At 66.6% G+C, this 21,006-nt stretch overlaps 1 protein-coding gene across 1 annotated transcript in view; it reads left to right on the top strand.

Annotated features, from left to right (window-relative positions):
* Positions 1–21,006, top strand: part of DLG3 (discs large MAGUK scaffold protein 3) — a 169,711-nt gene that overhangs the window by 53,701 nt on the left and 95,004 nt on the right. The window contains 1 exon segment of the mRNA XM_075917662.1: positions 20,462–20,515. Coding sequence (XP_075773777.1) covers positions 20,462–20,515 — 54 coding nt within the window.

The raw sequence follows: 21,006 nt of genomic DNA, 5'->3' as shown, positions 1-21,006 counted from the left end.
CTTTGGAAGCTAGTCCAGCAGCTGCAGGTGCTGCCTGTGACCCGGCGGCGAGCCTGCCCGCGGACACGTGTCCTCCCGGCTCACGCGTGGCCCGCTACCGGCAGAGGACACGGGCTTAACGGTCGCCCTCCCGTGTGAGCGCCCCTCCGCCGTGCCTGGGCGCTGCAGCACGTGGGTGCAGGGCGCCAGGTCCTGGTGGGGGTCGAGGCCTCCGGAGTTTGTGTAACTGGATTCTGGCCTTGCGGTGCAGCGCTGCCCAGGGGCAGTGGGTAATTCCTGCAGCTTCGGAGCCCAGCGCTTCCCAGGCGCGAGGCCCCTTCCCGGTGGTCGCTGTATCTGCAGTTTGACAGGTGAGCGCGTGGGCGTCCCCGCGCCGGCGACTCTCTGCTGTGCTTTCCAGTGGGACTGGCCCAGCCCTCGGCCGGCTCCATCACCCGGTGGCTCTGGGGATGGGTGTGCGGGGGGGACGGGTTTTGGCCCCTGATTCCCCAGCCCTGTGATTGGCAGGAAAGAGGCAGCTGTGACTTTAAGGGCCTGCTGTTTAACATTCTCCCTGCCGCTGCTGCTGCTGCCCTGCGCTGTGATTGGCTGAGCACCGGGAGAAGGGAGGCTGGAGAGAGATGCTCTTGCCTTCTCCCTTCTCGCCAGGGACCAGAAAGAGCAGACTCCGTCAGCCGAGCCCTGCAGGTGAAGCCAGCCGCCTTCTCCCCACCCCCGCCGCCCACGGAGCGGGCCTGACTGCACCCGGGCCAGGGGCCAGAGGTCCTCGCCGGCAAGGCAGCCCGGCAGATCCATGAGGCACAGCGGGGAGCGGCTTGCCCGGAGCCCCCCACGCCAGCACCGGGCCTGAGGGGGGCTGCCATGCGCGCACCTGCGTGGCCGGCAATGCAGAGCAGCGGAGCCGGCTTGCCTGTGGGCGCTCCCCTGGGGAGCCAGTAGAGCTGCGATCCCCGGCTCCCCGAGGGGGAGGGAGCGCGGAGGGAGAGGAGGCGGCCGCGTTTGCTGCTCGGGGGGGCCCTGCCTTTCCTTTTGTTCGGGGCTGCGTCTCCTCGCGAGGCAGCATGCACAAGCACCATCACTGCTGTAAGTGCCCGGAGTGCTACGAAGTGACCCGCATGGCGGCCCTGCGGCGCATGGAGCCGCCGTCCTACGGAGAGTGGCAGCACGAGCAGTATGGCTACGGCGGCTATGGCTCGCAGACCCTGCCCTCCCAGGGGGGAGCCACCCCCACCACCAGGAGCAAGAGCAAGCTGATCCCCACCTCCCGGGACAACGTGCCTGCCCCCCTGAAGCAGGGCCAGGGGAAGAGCACCCCCAAGGTGAACGGGAACAGCACGAGCTGGTGGCCGGAGTGCACGTGTTCCAACCGCGACTGGTATGAACAGGTACGGGCACCGGCTGGCGCGGGGGGCTCGGGATCCCGCGCGTTGGGTCTGCCCCCGGGGCCGGGGGCCGGCCGGAGCTCTGGCTTACGCACCGGGTGCAAGCGAGGCGCGTGGGGGCGTAAGGAGCTGGAGCGTAGCACACTCTGGCCCTGCCTGGCTCTCGGCTTGGCTGGGCAGGCCAGGCCTTTCCAGGCTGTGCTTTCTTCTCCTGCCCCGGGCCTTCGCCGCTGAGGCATGCCTGCCGTCGGCGTGGCGCCGGAGCCAGTGGCGCTGGCAGCCTGTCCTCGGGGCCCTCGGCGCGGCCCTCTCCAGACTGGCTTCCTGTTGGGCGAGGGGGCCTGTTCCCCATCCCCACCGGTCGTTATGTAAGCGGCGCGGGGCTGGCACGCGGGCGCTTCTGCCCCATTTCGCTCTCCCCCTCGTCCCCGGCTCCCTCAGGAGCGATTGCCAGGCTGCCTCTGCCGGCGTCGCTGCGCAGAGACCCCTCTCGCTTGAACCCATCATCTGCTCAGAAAATGGATGGAGCCTGCTTGCAAAGCTGTAAAATGGAGGCTGGACCCAGGCTGAGAAACAATTTACCTTGCTCAGCGTCAGGCACATTCACCTCTGTCTGGCGCGTCTCCCGCCGCAGCCTCCGGCCCGAGGGGCTTCTCAGTGATTCTCCCAATGGCCATGGGAAGGGCTACGGGACCGGGCAGCAGGGATCCGGGAGCCCCTCCAGACCCGGCTCTGCGCTCTGGCTCCTTGGTGACGGGCTGGGTCCCGGCCTGTGGCAGAAGAGGAGAGGGCCCCAGACCCAAACCGCCGCCTGGGCAGATGGTGTCTGTCTGTCTGTCTCCTCAGCCAAACCTGGCAGGAGCTTTCCTGCTGGCTGCAGCCCTTCTGTGCGGTAGCCCCATCCAGCGCATAGCACTCCAGGGAGCAGGCAGGCACGGGGCTGTCAAAGCAGCCGGCGCCTGTTCTCGCTTCCGTCCCCTCCCCCGGCCCTGGCGGAGGGGATGGCCCAGGGCCCTGTGGGGTGACTGCACGCGCTGGCCGGCCGGGAGCGGAGCTGGGCCCTGTTTCAGAGCAGGCTGGCCTGTGTTGCAGGGGTGGCACCGGAATCCATGTCTTTGTGCTGCTGCGCGTTAGCGATCGGCTTTGCTAGGCTCCCCCGGCGAGCGGGGACAAGGCAGAGCTCTCTGCCCGCTGGGCCGGGTGGCAAGTGCCTCGCGTGGCGTGTACACGGGCCGCCCCAGAGACGGCAGAGCTGCTCCCTGGGGGGAGCAAAGGTCTGCACCGAGCAGCGTTCCCGTGGGGCTCTGCGGGCCTGGGGAAGCCGCGTTGTGTGGCCAGGCAGAGGGACCGAGGCAGTGCGGCCAGCCCCACAGCCAAGGGGGCTGGCTCTGAGAGCCAGTGGGAGTTGGATGGGGCTGCACATGCCAAAGCGGCTCGTTCCGTAGGGGCCGAGCTGGGCACGGGGCCGCCCCGTCCTGGGCCACTCCCACAGCAATGTGCAGACAGAGCCGGAGGAGGGAGAGGGGCTGGAGGCCTGCGCTGGGGGAAGAGGGCCCCACCGGCTTTGCCTCTCTCCTCCTCCGTTGCAACCTGCTCTGTGCCGCACACGCGGGCAGGCACGTGTGCACACGACGGCTGCCGAGAGGCTTGCGGGCATGCAGCGCCTGTGCCACGCAAGAGGTGGTCGTGCCTGCAGCATTCACTCCCATATGCTCCATGCTCATTTGCCTCCTGCGAACACATGTCCTGTGCGCCCCACTACAAAGGCAGACGCATTCTGTGCCCACACAGGCTGCCTTGCACAAAAGCGCACCGTGGAATCGCCCTCCCCCGCCCGGCCCGCCCCACTGGCTTAGCAGCGCCAGCACCGAGCCCGATGCCAGGGAGGGCATCAGGGCCCCTCTCCTGCCTCTCGTCCCGGCCCTTTCCATCCCCGTCCCTCCCCTCGCGCCTCCCCCCGCCACGTTCCCTCGCTCTCCCGTACTGGCTGCGCTTTCCCTGGCTGCCCGCATGTGGTGGGCGCAGGAATCCGTGCTGAGGAACGGGAGGCAGAGCGCAGCACTACTGCCTAGGGCAGCATCCCTGAGCCCCTCCCCTCCCCTCCCCTCCCCTCCCCTTCCTCCTGCTCCAGGCTTCCCAGGGGAGAGCCGCATTTCCAGTGCCCAGGCCCACGTCCTGAAGCCCCTGCTGTGGCCGCCCCTTGCCCATGGATACCAGCGTCGCTGCTTCCACAAGCCAGGCCTGGCCCCCGCAGATCAGGCAGGAGCCAGAACCTTTTGCGCCCCACACAGCCCCCCGCCGAAGGGGCCTGTCCAGCGGCGAGAGGCCAGCGCTCCGGCGGGGCCGTCCGTCCGAGGCACCCGCGTGTTTCTGGGACACGAGGAATGTCCAGCGGCGAGAGGCCAGCGCTCCGGCGGGGCCGTCCGTCCGAGGCACCCGCGTGTTTCTGGGACACGAGGAATGTCCAGCGGCGAGAGGCCAGCGCTCCGGCGGGGCCGTCCGTCCAAGGCGCCCGCGTGTTTCTGGGACACGAGGAATGTCCAGCGGCGCAGCGAGACCTTGCGCACGTGCAGCACTTACAGGGGGCAGCCGTCCTGTCCCTCACGCTGCAGCCTTGCAGGTCACTAACCAGCCTGCTAAAAATAGCCTGAGGCTGCCTGAGCTTGGGTGCAGCACCCGCCGCTGAGTGACGGCACCCGGCCTGGCGCCCTGGGAGTCGCGTGGCTCTGGAGATGTTTGGGGGGCCCTGCCACGGGAGAGGTGCTCCTGCCGGCAGCGTGGCGTTCCTGGAGCAGCCAGGGGCTCGCGCCAGGAGGCGGAGGGTGGGGTGACTCGGGCACCGGTGGGCCCGTGGCCCTGCTGAAGAAGCGGGAGATGCTGGGGTGTTTTCTCGCGGCTGGCCCTTTCTGGAGAGGCGCCCGCAGGAGCCCAGCAGTGTGCGGGAACGGGACGTTGTGCCTGGGCAGGGCAGGGCAGGAAAGGGCTGGGCAGCCGGGGTGGGCTGGGTGGGGCTGTCAGCCGAATGGCGACCGTGGGATTGGTTGCGTTTCTCCCTCCAGGCGGGCGAGTTGCCGTGGTGCTTCTGGCCCGGCGGCAGGGTGCCTGGGAGTAGCGCTTGCGCTGTGGTGGCTGACACGGCGCCCTGGGGCCCCCGGCACCGGGGCTGGTCGAGCAGCAGCGACGGGCTGTGGGCTGTGGCCGCAGAGTGCCTGGCGTTTGGGAGGAGAAGGGGTCGAGGTCACGGGACCCTGCGGCTCAGCCACACGAGGAGACGAGGGGGAAGCCAGCGCTGCTGAGGGCGGGGCTGCTCCCGTGGGCGGCCTGCGGGAAAGGGGGTCGGATGTGGCCAGTCTCTGGGAGGGCGAATTCCTGAGCTGGCCGTGGGGCTGTGGGGCATCAGGCTCCGGGCTAGCGAGCGGTGCACAGTGCTGGCGGGCGTGCTGTGGGTAGGACCTGCCCTGGGCGGGGTGGGCGGGAAGCCACAGGCAGGTGCCCCTGCTGGGAAGGGAAGGGACGGGGCCAGGCAGGTGGAAGGGCTGGCGCATGAGGGAGGCGGTGGGGACGCGGAGATCCAGGAGGTGGTAAGGTTGGCAGGCTGATGTTGCTATGGCTACTTATAGTCTATTCATGGAAGAAATTAGCGAAATCTTTGCACTTGAAGATGGGGGAGGAGGGAGTTCTCGGCGTTTCGGGGAGAGAGGAGGGAGAAGCCGAAGCAGGAAAGGGGCAAACGTTGCTCCCAGTCTCCATTCCTGTGTGTGGAGAGGCCCCTGTGGAAGCGTGAAATCCTGGCCAGGCCCAGCCCCACAAAGGAAGGGGAGACTACAGGCCAGAAACACGGCACGGGAGCCGCCGGGTCCCCGGGGCACAGTGGCCTGCCGGCTGCCCCTCGGGATGGGGACTGCACATGGCAGGCCCTTCTCCGGCAGCGGCCCGCCTCGCTGCCCACCGCAGGACTGCGCTGTACTGGAGTGCAAAGCCGAGAAGGCTGCTTTTAGGGGTTAGACGTAGCTAAACCAATAGCAGAACCTGCCCTGAGCCTCCCCCCGTGTCGGGGCAAAGGGAGAGTTTCTGTTCCTGGTATGTCCCCCGCTGTCCACTCTCTGCCACTCCCCAGGCCTGTGTCACTGGCCAGCCTGCCCCTCTTCCCCACCCTCCGGCGGGCCCTTCTCTCTCGCTACAGCCTCTCTCTGGCACCCCTCGCCGGCGCTGTGCATCCATCTCGCACCTGGGCTCATGCCTCCTGGCCAGAAACCACTCCCCTTCCTCCCGCTGCCCAGGCAGCTCCTCCTCCCTGCACGGCCGCCCTACCCGCCGTCGGCCCGCACCCTGCTGCCGCTCCCTGGAGAGCACGGAGAGTCTCCTCCTTTTCCTCTCTCTGCGCTCCCGTCAGTCCCTTGCAAGCCTGCTTTTCGTAACCCCTCCTGTGAGGCATCCGACAGCCCACCCGCGCTCCCTCCAGCCGCGGGGTGGGGGCCGGCTCAATGGCCTCTCCGCGTTCTCGCCGTCGGGGAAATTGCCTGCCGGTTTGGTGTGGCCAGGTCGCAGGCTCCTCTCCCACCCTTGCCCTTGCCCCCCTTCCCTTCTTCCCCCCGCGCCGCGCTCTGCACATTGGCCACGCTCCAGTGACTTTGGTGACACTTGGCCACCTGGTCAGTCCTGGCCCGTTCTTGGGGTGGCAGAGGCTCCTCGAGGTGCCGGAGTGCGAGGCCAGGACAGAGTGAGGCCATGCTTGAGGCCCATTGACACCCAGATGGGAGGTGAAACCACGGGAGTAGCCAGGTCCCCCCAGAGTGAGGTGCAGAGGGGATGGGGAGGCAAGGCCCTGGGACCGCACAGGGAGCTGAGAGGGGGAAGGAAGGGACCAGCTTTCCAGGAGAACCAGTCCTGGAACCACTATCCAGGAGCAGGAGGTGGGGAGCAAGGGGCCCAAGGGCCAAGGCGGGAGAGGGAGGCGTGGGGCCCGGGGGCCGAGGCGGGAGAGGGAGGCGTGGGGCCCGGGGGCCGAGGCGGGAGAGGGAGGCGTCAGGCCCAGAGGCCGAGGCGGGAGAGGGAGGCGTGGGGCCCGGGGGCCGAGGCGGGAGAGGGAGGCGTGGGGCCTGGGGGCCGAGGCGGGAGAGGGAGGCGTGGGGCCCGGGGGCCGAGGCGGGAGAGGGAGGCGTGGGGCCCGGGGGCCGAGGCGGGAGAGGGAGGCGTGGGGCCCGGGGGCCGAGGCGGGAGAGGGAGGCGTGGGGCCCGGGGGCCGAGGCGGGAGAGGGAGGCGTCGGGCCCAAGGGCCGAGGCGGGAGAGGGAGGCGTGGGGCCCGGGGGCCGAGGCGGGAGAGGGAGGCGTGGGGCCCGGGGGCCGAGGCGGGAGAGGGAGGCGTGGGGCCCGGGGGCCGAGGCGGGAGAGGGAGGCGTGGGGCCCGGGGGCCGAGGCGGGAGAGGGAGGCGTGGGGCCCGGGGGCCGAGGGGGGAGAGGGAGGCGTCGGGCCCAAGGGCCGAGGCGGGAGAGGGAGGCGTGGGGCCCGGGGGCCGAGGCGGGAGAGGGAGGCGTGGGGCCCGGGGGCCGAGGCGGGAGAGGGAGGCGTGGGGCCCGGGGGCCGAGGCGGGAGAGGGAGGCGTGGGGCCCGGGGGCCGAGGCGGGAGAGGGAGGCGTGGGGCCCGGGGGCCGAGGCGGGAGAGGGAGGCGTGGGGCCCGGGGGCCGAGGCGGGAGAGGGAGGCGTGGGGCCCGGGGGCCGAGGCGGGAGAGGGAGGCGTGGGGCCCGGGGGCCGAGGCGGGAGCAGTTCCTGTCAGAGGCAGGTGTCGGGCGAGACGGTGCTGTTGCAGAATACTCTAGTGCCCTGGGAGAAGTAGCGGGCTGTGTGGCCATCTCGTGCCACGGCTGGACGTGCACCGTGGCCTCTGTGCTTTGGGCCCAGAGCAATGACCCTCACAGCCTGGAGAGCAGCCGGTGGCTGCTGTCCGTGTCCAGGGCCCTGTGTGTGCTGGGCAGGGGAGGTGAGCTAGCAGCTGTTCCCAAACTCAGCTTGTGTGAGCCCTGAGCTCCAGGGCGGGGGCCGCTCTCCCACAGGCCTCTGCAGATGCCCCTGAGGAAAAGGGGTGTGGCCCTGGCCCAGGGTGCACCCCGCGGTAGTGCAGGTGGGCGCAGTGCCAGGGAGCCTCACCTAGGAGGATGGGGGCGTCCTGCCCTCCTTGCGGTGCCCCCAGTACAGGAGTGTGGCTAGTGCTGGTCCTGGCAGGAATATTCCTTCTTGCGGGCCAGCCTCTCCTGGGTCTCACGCGTCTCTGGGACACAGCGGGGAGCTGCTGCTTCGTTCTGAGGGACCAGTTCGGAGGAGTGGGCCCTGCCAGGCGCTGGAAATTGGGGGCGCTCCAGATCTCCCAGGCAGGGGCCCTCTGCTCAGTGGCCTCGCCATTCGATGCACGTTTCCTGCCGCTGGGCCACCCGAGTCCGGCGCCTCTGGAAACCGAGCCCAGCCTGGCAGGAGTGCGACTCCAGGCCGGATCCCGCCTGGGAAAGGAGTGAGGCCCAGACTCCGGTGGGCGGCTGGCGGGCGTGGCCCAGCGCACTTGTCAGGTTCTAAAGCCAGGACAAGCAAGAGAGAGGTCGGCCCTCCCCCCGCCCACGCCACGGCCCACAGGGAGGGCGCAAGGGCAGGCAGGGCCGCCAGCACCCCCACGTGGGGAAGGAGAAGCAGCCAAAAGTCTCATAAAACCGACTGTGAACTCTGAGAACCGCGGAGAGCTTCGTGTGGCCATGTACGGCGCGTGCTAGCCTCCCTGCTCCTCAGGCTGGGGCTGCCACGCGGGGTCCGTGTGGAGGGGACGAGGTGCTGGGGCTGCCACGCGGGGTCCGTGTGGAGGGGACAAGGTGCTGGGGCCACTGTGCGGGGTCCGTGTGGAGGGGACGAGGTGCTGGGGCCACTGTGCGGGGTCCGTGTGGAGGGGACGAGGTGCTGGGGCTGCCACGCGGGGTCCGTGTGGAGGGGACGAGGTGCTGGGGCTGCCACGCGGGGTCCGTGTGGAGGGGACGAGGTGCTGGGGCTGCCACGCGGGGTCCGTGTGGAGGGGACGAGGTGCTGGGGCTGCCACGCGGGGTCCGTGTGGAGGGGACAAGGTGCTGGGGCCACTGTGCGGGGTCCGTGTGGAGGGGACGAGGTGCTGGGGCCACTGTGCGGGGTCCGTGTGGAGGGGACGAGGTGCTGGGGCTGCCACGCGGGGTCCGTGTGGAGGGGACGAGGTGCTGGGGCTGCCACGCGGGGTCCGTGTGGAGGGGACGAGGTGCTGGGGCTGCCACGCGGGGTCCGTGTGGAGGGGACGAGGTGCTGGGGCTGCCACGCGGGGTCCGTGTGGAGGGGACGAGGTGCTGGGGCTGCCACGCGGGGTCCGTGTGGAGGGGACGAGGTGCTGGGGTTGCCACGCGGGGTCCGTGTGGAGGGGACGAGGTGCTGGGGTTGCCACGCAGGGTCTGTGTGGGAGGGGACGAGGTGCTGGGGTTGCCGCGCAGGGTCTGTGTGGGAGGGGACGAGGCGCCGGGTCCGTGTGGGAGGGGACGAGGCTCAGAGGCCGCCGTGTGGGGTCCGTGTGGGAGGGGACGAGGCTCAGAGGCCGCCGTGCGGGGTCCGTGTGGGAGGGAACGAGGCGCCGGGTCCGTGTGGGAGGGGACGAGGCTCAGAGGCCGCCGTGCGGGGTCCGTGTGGGAGGGGACGAGGCTCAGAGGCCGCCGTGCGGGGTCCGTGTGGGAGGGAACGAGGCGCCGGGTCCGTGTGGGAGGGGACGAGGCTCAGAGGCCGCCGTGCGGGGTCCGTGTGGGAGGGGACGAGGCTCAGAGGCCGCCGTGCGGGGTCCGTGTGGGAGGGAACGAGGAGCCGGGTCCGTGTGGGAGGGGATGAGGCACAAGGGACTAGGAGGAAGGGAATCTGGTTTCGATATCGAGCTCTGCAGTGACCTGGCGGCTGGTTTGGGACAAATCACGCCATTTCCCCATCTGTAAGACAGGGACCAGCCCTTCACTGCGGGGCGAGCCCAGAGCTGTGGGTGGGAAGTGCTTTGTGAAATCGATTGCTTGTGGCATGGAACCCGGCGGTTAGGAAAGCTGGATGCTGAGGGAGACTGTTGTGACGTTGGAGCTGAGGTTATAAATCCAAAGCAGTAATGGAAGGGGTAAAACCCCTCCGTTTATGCAACATTTAACAAACCCGAACATCTCAACCTGAAACTTCAAGTTAGAATGTCAAAAGTTTCTTCCACACCTGCCAGGCCTGGAAGACGGAAAGTGCTGAGGCTGCATGGAGTGAAGACTAGACAGGGCTTTTAGGGGGCTACCCTTTTGGTTACCTTTTTGGTTTTACTGCTCTGTGAACAAGCATTTGGCTATGAGGGTCTGTTACCAAGGCCTTGTTTTGCTTTGCAACACCCAAGAAATGCTTCCAGCAAGACATAAGCCAAAGCACAACAGAAATGAAAATGTAATAGTTGAAACGCCAGAGAGCAAGGACACGACCTGCAAGCACCCTCCCTTGCTCCGTCTTTCTTCCCACTTTTGTCTCGCAGTTTGTTTTGAAGGAGGAGCCCTGGTGTGAGAGTTTATCAGATGACGCAGCAGCACAGACACTCCAGGAAGTTTTTGGAGAATGTTGGGGATAACTTCCTGGTCCAAGTGCTGAAGGAACCGACCCGGGGCCAGGCGCAGCTTGGCCTGCTGCTCACTAACAGGGAGGAACCAGGAGGGGAAGTGGAGGTGGGTGGCACCCTGGGCAGCAGATGGTCGATTTCAGGACCCTGACCAAAGAAAGAAAGGAGAGCAACAAATACGCACCCTGGACTTCGGAGGAGCAGACTGTGACTCCCTCCGAGAACTGATGGGCAGGATCCCCTGGGATGTAACATGAAGGGGAAAGGAGTCCAGGGGAGCTGGCAGGATTTTAAAGAAGCCTTCTTGAAGGCACAGGAAGAAACCATCCCAGTGCTCAGCAAGAAAAGCAAATATTGTAGGCAACCAGATTGGCTTACCATGGGGAGCTTAAACACAAAAGGGAAGCTCACAAGAAGCGGAAACTTGGACAGGTGACTGGGGGAGTATGAATCTATTGCTGGAGAATGCAGGGGAGTTCTCAGGAAGGCGAAAGCACAATGGGAATTGCAGCTGGCAAGGGATGTGAAGGGGAACAAGAACGGTTTCTCCAGGCATGTTAGCAATACGAGGGTGGTCAGGGAGGGGGTGCGGCCCCTACTGGAGGAGGGAGGTAACCTAGTGACAGATGATGTGGGAAAAGCTGCCTCTATCTTCCCAGACGAGGGCAGCCCCCAGACGACTGCACTAGGCAACGCAGTATGGTGAGGAGGGTTGTGTCTACACTGCGGTCTTTTTGCGGAAGAGGATATGCAAATGAGCATTCCATTTGCATATCTTCTTCCGATTCTTCTTGCGGAAGGTCTTGCCACTAAAAAGCCCCATGTAGACGGGGCCATTTGGGGGGGGGGGGGGAGAAATCCCTTTTTCGCAAGATCCCTTATTCCTCAGAAATTGAGGTTTGCAGAATCTTGTGAAAAAGGGTTTTTTTCTGACAAATGGCCCCATCTACACAGGGCTTTTTAGCAGCAAAACCCCTTCCACAAAAAGAATCGGAAGAAGGTATGCAAATGAGCACGCCATTTGCATATCCTCTTCCGCAAAAACACCGCAGTGTAGACATAGCCGAGGTGGGCAGCCCTCGGTGGAGAAAGAACAGGCTTAGAAAAGCTAAACACACACAAATCCAAGGGTCCAGATTTAGTGCATCCGAGGGGGCTGAGGGAGCTGGCAAGTGTCATTGTGGAGCCTTTGGCCATTATCTTTGAAAAGTCGTGGAGATCGGGAGAGATCCCGGATGACTGGAAAAAGGCAAATGCAGGGCCCAGCTTTAAAAAGGGAAGAAGGACGATCCAGGGAACTACAGTCCAGCCAGCCTCACCTCAGTCCCTGGAAAATCCTGGAGGGGATCCTCAAGGAATCCATTTTGAAGCACTTGGAAGAGGGGAAGGTGATCAGGAATAGTCAGCATGGATTCACAAAGGGCAAGTCGTGCCTGACCTATCTGATTAGCTTCTATGATGCAGTAACCGGCTCTGTGGATGTGGGGAAGTCAGTGGATGTGATATACCTTGACTTTAGCAAGGCTTTTGATATGGTCTCCCACAATATTCTTGCCAGCAAGTTAAGGGAATGTGGATTGGATAAATGGATGGTAAGATGGACAGAGCAGCTGTCGGAGGCATTTCACTTAGTCTAGGAAGGGGACTAATGGGTCTAGACGGGCCCCTTGTCCTCCACCATGGTCCACGGTGCCATGTCCTGGGTCAGAGCCAGGGACACGTATCGCTGGGCTAGCTCTGCCTCTCAAGGCCAACAATGTGCCCAAAATATCTGCCCATAAAGATGCACCAAGGGAAGGCGCTGGCGGGGCTGTTGTCTTGCCTTCTGACTTGTGGGCTGCACCTTCCTGGCTCTCTCGGAGCTCACCACGGAAGTGTCAGCGTCCCGGCATGGAGCCGGCGAATGTTCCTGGCCCCCTAAGGAGCTGCTCGTGGGGCAGCAGGCAGATCAGGTGTGGGGGAGAAGTCTTCATGAAAAGCTTCAGCAACAGTGTGACGGGGTGGACTAAACCCCTGCTGGAGGCTGGTGGCTTTGCTGCACCCCCAGATCCCCAGGGAAAAGAGCAGAAGATAGGTCCTCCAGGCAGGCTAGAGTGGCTGCTTCTGCTGCAGCCAATCAGGGCCCAACAACTGGGTATAAAGGAGCTGCTGAGCCTAGGGTTCTGCAATTTGCTGTAGTCACTCGTGTTCAGCTGGAGCTGCAGCCAGGCAGACCAAGGGGCTGGCTGGGAGGACAGCAGCACCTCGGACAGCTCCGCGTGGGAGCTGGACTCCAGGCCTGGCTGAGGCCGGGGTCCGGGGGCTGAAGACGGGATGTGGTAGAGTCGACTGTGGCAATTGCAGAACCCTGGACAGGGAGGGGTGGGAACTTGACCTCAAAGCCCTGTGGGAGGGCGGGTGAGGGAAGCGGCCCAGGGAGCGAGGCAGCAGCGGACAGCAGACCCTTCGGCTACGTCTACACGGCAACGCTATTTCGGGACACCGGGGAATCCCGCAAGCTGTCGTTCCGACGCCCCTGTACCCCGTTCTGCGGGAGTTGGCGCTTGGGGATAGCGCCTGGTTTGAAATCGGACGCCGTGGACACAAATGAGCAATCTCGACATGGCATCCAACTAGGACGCGCCATTTGGAGGTACGGTGCGGTGTGGACACGCCCCTAGTGGGCAGCTGCTACTTGGGGGCCCTGGGCCTTGGTCCACCCCAACCCCCAGCAGCTACACAAATAGGGGGAGAAGAAGGCGGCTGAGCAGAAAGGCCGTCTGGGCACCCCTCTCCCAGAGCCAGTTGGAGCACACGCCCTCGGCCGCACGGGGTGCCCACGAGCAGGGGAGCCCCACGCACAGCTGGAGAGAGATCTGAGCAGCGCAGGCCCCCCCCGCGCCTCCTGCGCAAGGTGGAGCAGGCTGGGGGGCGGTGGCACAGATTTGTGGCTCACTCCTGGAACGAATTCGTTTGACCAGACATGGCTTCTCTGCAGGTGACCGGCCACCCGCCCAGGGCTTCCATGCAGCTGTTTTCTGTCCCCCTGCAGACGCTCCAGTGCCCCTGCCCGTCCGGATCCCAGGCTGCGTCTGACGATCTAGGGCCTTTTGAGCTGCCAGTGTTAAAACACTGGCACCTTTGTGGAAGCTTGTCCTGTGGCCGTGGGTGCCACAAACAATCCCTTAGGTGCTGTCGCCCCTGTGGAGGGGACTCCAACGCTGAGAGAGCAGACATCACGCGCCCCTTCGGCATCAGAGTTCGAAACACCCGGGCCTCGTCTGCAGCATTGGCAACTCCTGCTACCGCAAGCATCCCAGGAATCCCCGCTCCTCGCCCGCCCACTCCTGCCACCGCACGTGTCCCAGGAAGCCCCGCCCCACCCCGCGCTGACTCCTGCCACCGCACGTGTCCCAGGAAGCCCCGCCCCACCCCGCGCTGACTCCTGCCACCTCACGTGTCCCAGGAAGCCCCTCCCGGCACCGACTCCTACCACCGCACGTGTCCCAGGAAGCCCCGCCCCACCCCGCGCTGACTCCTGCCACCGCACGTGTCCCAGGAAGCCCCTCCCGGCACCGACTCCTACCACCGCACGTGTCCCAGGAAGCCCCGCCCCACCCCGCGCTGACTCCTGCCACCGCACGTGTCCCAGGAAGCCCCTCCCGGCACCGACTCCTACCACCGTACGTGTCCCAGGAAGCCCCGCCCCACCCCGCACTGACTCCTGCCACCGCACGTGTCCCAGGAAGCCCCGCCCCACCCTGCGCTGACTCCTGCCACCGCACATGTCCCAGGAATCCCCGCTCCGCGCCAGCCCACTCCTGCCACCGCACGTGTCCCAGGAATCCCCTCCCGGCACTGACTCCTGCCACCGCACGTGTCCCAGGAAGCCCTGCCCCACCCTGCGCTGACTCCTGCCACTGCACGTGTCCCAGGAAGCCCCGCCCCACCCCGCGCTGACTCCTGCCACCGCACGTGTCCCAGGATGCCCCGCCCCACCCCGCACTGACTCCTGCCACCGCACGTGTCCCAGGAAGCCCCGCCCCACCCTGCGCTGACTCCTGCCACTGCACGTGTCCCAGGAACCCCCGCTCTGTGCCAGCCCACTCCTGCCACCGCACATGTCCCAGGAATCCCCTCCCGGCACCGACTCCTGCCACCGCACGTGTCCCAGGAAGCCCCGCCCCACCCCGCACTGACTCCTGCCACTGCACGTGTCCCAGGAAGCCCCGCCCCACCCTGCGCTGACTCCTGCCACCGCACATGTCCCAGGAATCCCCGCTCCGCGCCTGCCCACTCCTGCCACCACACGTGTCCCAGGAATCCCCGCTCCGCGCCTGCCCACTCCTGCCACCACACGTGTCCCAGGAATCCCCGCTCCGCGCCTGCCCACTCCTGCCACCACACGTGTCCCAGGAATCCCCGCCCTGCGCCCACCCACTCCTGCCACCGCACATGTCCCAGGAATCCCCGCCCCACCCCGCGCTGACTTCTGCCGCACCTCAGACTCCCAGCAGAGGGTGCGTGCTCAGCCATGCTGTGCCGGGTTGCTGAGCGCCTGCGGCGGGATCGGCGGGGTCTGCGCCTGCCCAAGTCAGCGCGCTTTGTCGGCCGGGACGCTGCTCCGCCTGTGCTGCCCCAGGCAGGAAGCCGGGTCAGCAAACAGCAACAATGGGAGTCAGAGCTGTGTCTGGCAAAGCCCTGACGGCCCCGTTGAGCGTGCGGCGCGCGCTGCTCCACGGGGGCCCTGCTTGCCCCAGGGCACTGGTTACTTACCAGCTCAGTTCCCCAGCATCTCCTGGCTGCCCAGCCAGCAGCAGTGCGCCCGGCCCTGCGTGTGCTGCCAGAGTCTGGGCGGGCGGGGGCAGTTGGCCCCTCTCGGGCTGGCCAGATTTGCCAAGCACACGGGCAAGATGCAGATCGGACCCCTGCAAGTGGGAAGGGAGAGCCCCTGGCATCTGACCTCTCCCACAACACTCCAGCAGGAGGCAACCCAGACTTCTGCCGGTGCCACTCCCATCTCTGCTCTCCTGGTCCCAGCGGGGGCCTGTGCTCCCGGCAGACGTGAGACACTCGCGGGTGCCTGGGCACAAGAGCCAGGGAGGCCGGGACGGGTAACCCAGCAACGGGGCCGGGACGGGTAACCCAGCAACGGGGCCGGGACGGGTAACCCAGCGACGGGGCCGGGACGGGTAACCCAGCGACGGGGCCGGGACGGGTAACCCAGCAAAGGGGCCGGGACGGGTAACCCAGCAAAGGGGCCGGGACGGGTAACCCAGCAACGGGGACGGGACGGGTAACCCAGCAAAGGGGCCGTGACGGGTAACCCAGCAAAGGGGCCGGGACGGGTAACCCAGCGACGGGGCCGGGACGGGTAACCCAGCAAAGGGGCCGGGACGGGTAACCCAGCAACGGGGCCGGGACGGGTAACCCAGCAAAGGGGCCGGGACAGGTAACCCAGCAACGGGGCCGGGACGGGTAACCCAGCAAAGGGGCCGGGACGGGTAACCCAGCAACGGGGCCGGGACGGGTAACCCAGCGACGGGGCCGGGACGGGTAACCCAGCGACGGGGCCGGGACGGGTAACCCAGCGACGGGGCCGGGACGGGTAACCCAGCAACGGGGCCGGGACGGGTGCGGGGGGATCGCAGCTGGTTATGGAAGCGCTTCGGGGAGTTCCCAGCGCCTGGCCTGCAGAAGGCTGCCCTAGCCCCGAACGTGCTGGCGGAAGCCAGGCCGTGCGTAGTGGTGCCGTGTCCTTTAGCACTGCTCTGCCCCATGGCCACTCGCAGCGCAAAGCTCTGAGCGACTGCCAGAGCCACCGGGGGCGCTAGCGGCAGCGCTTGAAGGGTTTCCATTCTGCTGTGAGGCCGGTGCTTCCTCCCCGGGCTGGGCTGCTGAGACCCAGGGCAGGCAGCACCCAGACCTCACCCGCGCCAGGTGGATGCGCTACCCCACGGCTTAGCAGGGTCAGACACGCTCCCTGGAGCCACGGTTGCCGGGGGGACGCGGCGCTTGCTTCTAAGCCCCCCAGCTCCCAGGCCATGGCACCGTGGGGTAACACTGCCCTGCGTGTGCCGCCTGTTCAGGAGTGGGCGGGAGCGGGCGTTTGCTGGAGCCCAAGGAGAACTAGCCATCCTCCGAACGCATCCCCTTGTGGTGTGCTACAGATGAGAATGCAGCAGTGAATTCATTCAACCCAGCTGGTGCAGCCCCTGCTTGTGGCGGGTGTGTGTGTGTGTGTGCATGTGCCCATGCGGGTGTGTGTGTGTGTGTGTGCATGCTACACCTGGACTGGCGCAGCCCCTGCTTGTGTGTGTGTGTGTGCGCGTGCGAGGGTGTGTGTGTGTGTGCATATGCATGTGTGTTTGTGTGTGTGCGCGTGTGTGCGTGCATGCATGCTACACCTGGACTGGCGCAGCCCCTGCTTGTGTGTGTGTGTGTGCGTGTGCGAGGGTGTGTGTGTGTGTGCATATGCATGTGTGTTTGTGTGTGTGCGCGTGTGTGTGTGCATGCATGCTACACCTGGACTGGCACAGCCCCTGCTTGTGTGTGTGTGTGCGCGTGCGTGTGCAGGGGGATGTGTGTGTGCATATGCATGTGTGTGTGTGTGTGTGTGTGTGTGTGTGCATGCATGCTACACCTGGACTGGCGCAGCCCCTGCTTGTGTGTGTGTGTGTGTGTGCGCGTGCGTGTGCAGGGGTGTGTGTGTGTGTGTGCGTGCTACACCTGGACTGGCGCAGCCCCTGCCTCTGTGTGTGTGTGTGTGTGTGCGTGTGCAGGGGTGTGTGTGTGTGTGTGTGCATGCTACACCTGGACTGGCGCAGCCCCTGCCTCTGTGTGTGTGTGTGTGTGCGCGTGCACATGTGTGCGTGTGTGCATGCTACACCTGGACTGGTGCAGCCCCAGCTTGCTCCTGCACAATGTCACTGGGCTTCCCCCACTGCGTTGCCTTGGAGCTGGAGGCGCCTGGTCTCCTGCAGCCTGTCCCACGGCTGGGGTGACTGGGCTTCCGCCTCTCACTTAGCTCCTGGCCCTGCACCCTCAGCCCCGACTGGGCTCCCGTCTCTCCCCTCCCAGCCCAGCGCTGGCTGCAGGGCCGCAGGGCGCACCGGGCGGGGCGGGTGGCTCTTGCGGGTGCCGTGCCGGTTCCTCACCGTCGCAGGTGGGGTTTGCCTCCTACGTGTGGGGCTCTGCCCGCGTGTCCTTTAGGTGAAAGGGAGACTCTAGGCGGTAGAAGAGCCCCTTCCCCGAGGCCATGCGCCGTTTGGAACACGTGCATTCGCTGGGGTGGAGGGGAGCGTCTGTCTTGCGAGCGGGGAGGACGCAGGCGCGTGCGGGAGAGCCGCGGTTTTGGGGAGCGAGGAGGAGGGGTTAGCAAGCAACAGCAGGGGACACAGCTGGTCGGGAGCTGTGTGGGAAGAGCGCAGCAGCAGACAAGAAAGCAAACAGGATGTTGGGAATCATGCAGAAAGGGATGGAGAATAAGACAGAGAATATCCTATTGCCTCCCTCTAAATCCACGGAGCGCCCTCCGCGAGGACACTGCGGGCAGGTGTGGGTGCCTCATCCCAGAACAGATCTCTTGGCATTGGAAAAGGTTCAGAGAAGGGCAACAAAATGATTCGGGGTTTAGAACGGCTGCCATAAGAGGAGAGATTAATCAGACTGGGACGTTTCAGCTTGGAACAGAGGAGACTAAGGTGCGCAGAAAGCGAATAAGGAAAAGTTATTGACTTGCTCCCAGAACACAAGAACTAGGGGCACCAAATGACATTAACAGGCAGCAGGGGTAAAACAAAAAAGTATTTCTTCAGGCAACACGCAGTGCCCTGCGGAACTCCTTGCCAGAGGATGTTGTGTGGCCAGGTCTTTAAAGGGTTCAGAAAAGCACTAGATACACATGGAGGGCAGGTCTGTCAGTGGCTGGAACATGGGCACTGCCTCCGCAGGTCGGCCCTTCTGCCAGAACCCTGGAGTGGACAGTTACAGCCACCCATGGCCATTCAAGGGAGGCAAATAGTGAGCAAGGAGCCGCCTTGGCCCCTCCTCTCGCTCCGCCGTGGTCACGGCGCGTGGGCAGCCTGGTGGTGGCCGAGGTGGCACTGGTGCTGGGGGAAGGGGACACGCAGATTTCCAGAGCGGCAGGGGCCGGAACACGCCTGCCGCTCTGTCCTGGGATTCCTGCCTGTCTCTCTAGCCCACTCCGTGGGGCGGGAGAGGCCGGGCTGGGCCTTGGGTGCGGGGCGGGTGCAGAATCCCTCTTCTCAGGCTGGCACCGCTTCTGCCCTCAGCCGCATCTCTGGCTGGGCCGCGCCCCAGCAGGACGGGCGTGGAATCGGCACCAGGCTGATGCTCCCGATTCTGGAGCAGGACCTAGGGGGCCCCATCAGCAGCCGTGCCAGGGGCTGGGTCCCGTTTTCTCCATTGGCGCTCGCCTCACTTGCTCCAGGCGGCACCCAAAGAGCAGGGCGAAGGGCTGAAAGGCCCGGCCGGGTGTGTTGGGGGGGATGTGCCTGGTGGGACGCTACCCCTCAGTGCAGCTCTCGCTCCCTGACCCCCCAGGCAGTGGGGCTCTGTCACGTGCTCCCCTCCCAGCTCTCGCTCCCTGACCCCCCAGGTAGTGGGGCTCTGTCACGTGCTCCCCTCCCAGCTCGCGCTCCCTGACCCCCCAGGTAGTGGGGCTCTGTCACGTGCTCCCCTCCCAGCTCGCGCTCCCTGACCCCCCAGGCAGTGGGGCTCTGTCACGTGCTCCCCTCCCAGCTCGCGCTCCCTGACCCCCCAGGCAGTGGGGCTCTGTCACGTGCTCCCCTCCCAGCTCGCGCTCCCTGACCCCCCAGGTAGTGGGGCTCTGTCACGTGCTCCCCTCCCAGCTCGCGCTCCCTGACCCCCCAGGTAGTGGGGCTCTGTCACGTGCTCCCCTCCCAGCTCGCGCTCCCTGACCCCCCAGGCAGTGGGGCTCTGTCACGTGCTCCCCTCCCAGCTCGCGCTCCCTGACCCCCCAGGCAGTGGGGCTCTGTCACGTGCTCCCCTCCCAGCTCGCGCTCCCTAACCCCCCCAGGCAGTGGGGCTCTGTCACGTGCTCCCCTCCCAGCTCTCGCTCCCTGACCCCCCCAGGCAGTGGGGCTCTGTCACGTGCTCCCCTCCCAACTCGCGCTCCCTGACCCCCCCAGGCAGTGGGGCTCTGTCACGTGCTCCCCTCCCAGCTCGCGCTCCCTGACCCCCCAGGTAGTGGGGCTCTGTCACGTGCTCCCCTCCCAGCTCGCGCTCCCTGACCCCCCAGGCAGTGGGGCTCTGTCACGTGCTCCCCTCCCAGCTCTCGCTCCCTGACCCCCCAGGCAGTGGGGCTCTGTCACGTGCTCCCCTCCCAGCTCGCGCTCCCTGACCCCCCAGGCAGTGGGGCTCTGTCACGTGCTCCCCTCCCAGCTCGCGCTCCCTGACCCCCCCAGGCAGTGGGGCTCTGTCACGTGCTCCCCTCCCAGCTCGCGCTCCCTGACCCCCCCAGGCAGTGGGGCTCTGTCACGTGCTCCCCTCCCAGCTCTCGCTCCCTGACCCCCCAGGCAGTGGGGCTCTGTCACGTGCTCCCCTCCCAGCTCGCGCTCCCTGACCCCCCAGGCAGTGGGGCTCTGTCACGTGCTCCCCTCCCAGCTCGCGCTCCCTGACCCCCCCAGGCAGTGGGGCTCTGTCACGTGCTCCCCTCCCAGCTCGCGCTCCCTGACCCCCCAGGTAGTGGGGCTCTGTCACGTGCTCCCCTCCCAGCTCGCGCTCCCTGACCCCCCAGGCAGTGGGGCTCTGTCACGTGCTCCCCTCCCAGCTCTCGCTCCCTGACCCCCCAGGCAGTGGGGCTCTGTCACGTGCTCCCCTCCCAGCTCGCGCTCCCTGACCCCCCAGGCAGTGGGGCTCTGTCACGTGCTCCCCTCCCAGCTCGCGCTCCCTGACCCCCCAGGCAGTGGGGCTCTGTCACGTGCTCCCCTCCCAGCTCGCGCTCCCCCTCCGCCATGCAGCCATCGCTGTGCCGCCTGCCAGGCCCAGGCACCTCCCGACGCCCATTCTCAGCCTGGACAGCATTGCCCCCGGCCCTGTCAGGAAACGTGCCTCCCTCCTGCAGGGGACCCGGGGCCGAGGCCCAGGCGCCCTAGCCAGGCAGTGCAAGCTGGGAAACCACCGCTGAGGCCCCTTGCCTGGAGCTTAGCCCCCGGACTGTGCTGCCTCCCCCCGCAGCGGCAGGACCTTCTGCCTGGGGCCAGGACGCTCTGCTCCGGAGCTGGGGGAGGGTTTGTTTCCTCCCCGTGAGAACCTGGCCCGCTGTGGCGGGAGGGGCCCTGCCAGCCACGAGGGTGCTGGGAGCGAGCTGGAGAACACGGCCCCCTTTCCTTCCTCGCCCGGCGCGTCTGCTGGGCCCGGCGTGGGGAGGGGGCGGGCGGCTGGCGCACCGGGACCCGCAGCTCAGCTGTGTGACGGGCTGTTGTCTCTCTCTGACAGGCCAACCCTGCTCCCATCATCGTGAACACGGACTCCTTGGAGCCAGGGATCTCCGTAAGTCTCCTGGGTTTCTCTATAGAGCCAGCATGTTAACCTGCCTGCAGGAGCCCTGGGGAGACGCTGGCAGTGGCAGGGCACCGAGGCGGTGTGGGCTTGGCTCTGGGACGGGCAGGGCACCGAGGCGGTGTGGGCTTGGCCCCGGGAGGGGCAGGGCACCGAGGCGGTGTGGGCTTGGCTCTGGGAGGGGCAGGGCACCGAGGCGGTGTGGGCTTGGCCCCGGGAGGGGCAGGGCACCGAGGCGGTGTGGGCTTGGCTCCGGGAGGGGCAGGGCACCGAGGCGGTGTGGGCTTGGCTCTGGGACGGGCAGGGCACCGAGGCGGTGTGGGCTTGGCCCCGGGAGGGGCAGGGCACCGAGGCGGTGTGGGCTTGGCTCTGGGAGGGGCAGGGCACCGAGGCGGTGTGGGCTTGGCCCCGGGAGGGGCAGGGCACCGAGGCGGTGTGGGCTTGGCCCCGGGAGGGGCAGGGCACCGAGGCGGTGTGGGCTT

Source organism: Pelodiscus sinensis, unplaced genomic scaffold (genome assembly GCF_049634645.1).
Source record: "Pelodiscus sinensis isolate JC-2024 unplaced genomic scaffold, ASM4963464v1 ctg71, whole genome shotgun sequence".
Classification (NCBI taxonomy): domain Eukaryota; kingdom Metazoa; phylum Chordata; order Testudines; family Trionychidae; genus Pelodiscus; species Pelodiscus sinensis.
This window is presented reverse-complemented; position numbering and strand designations above follow the sequence as displayed.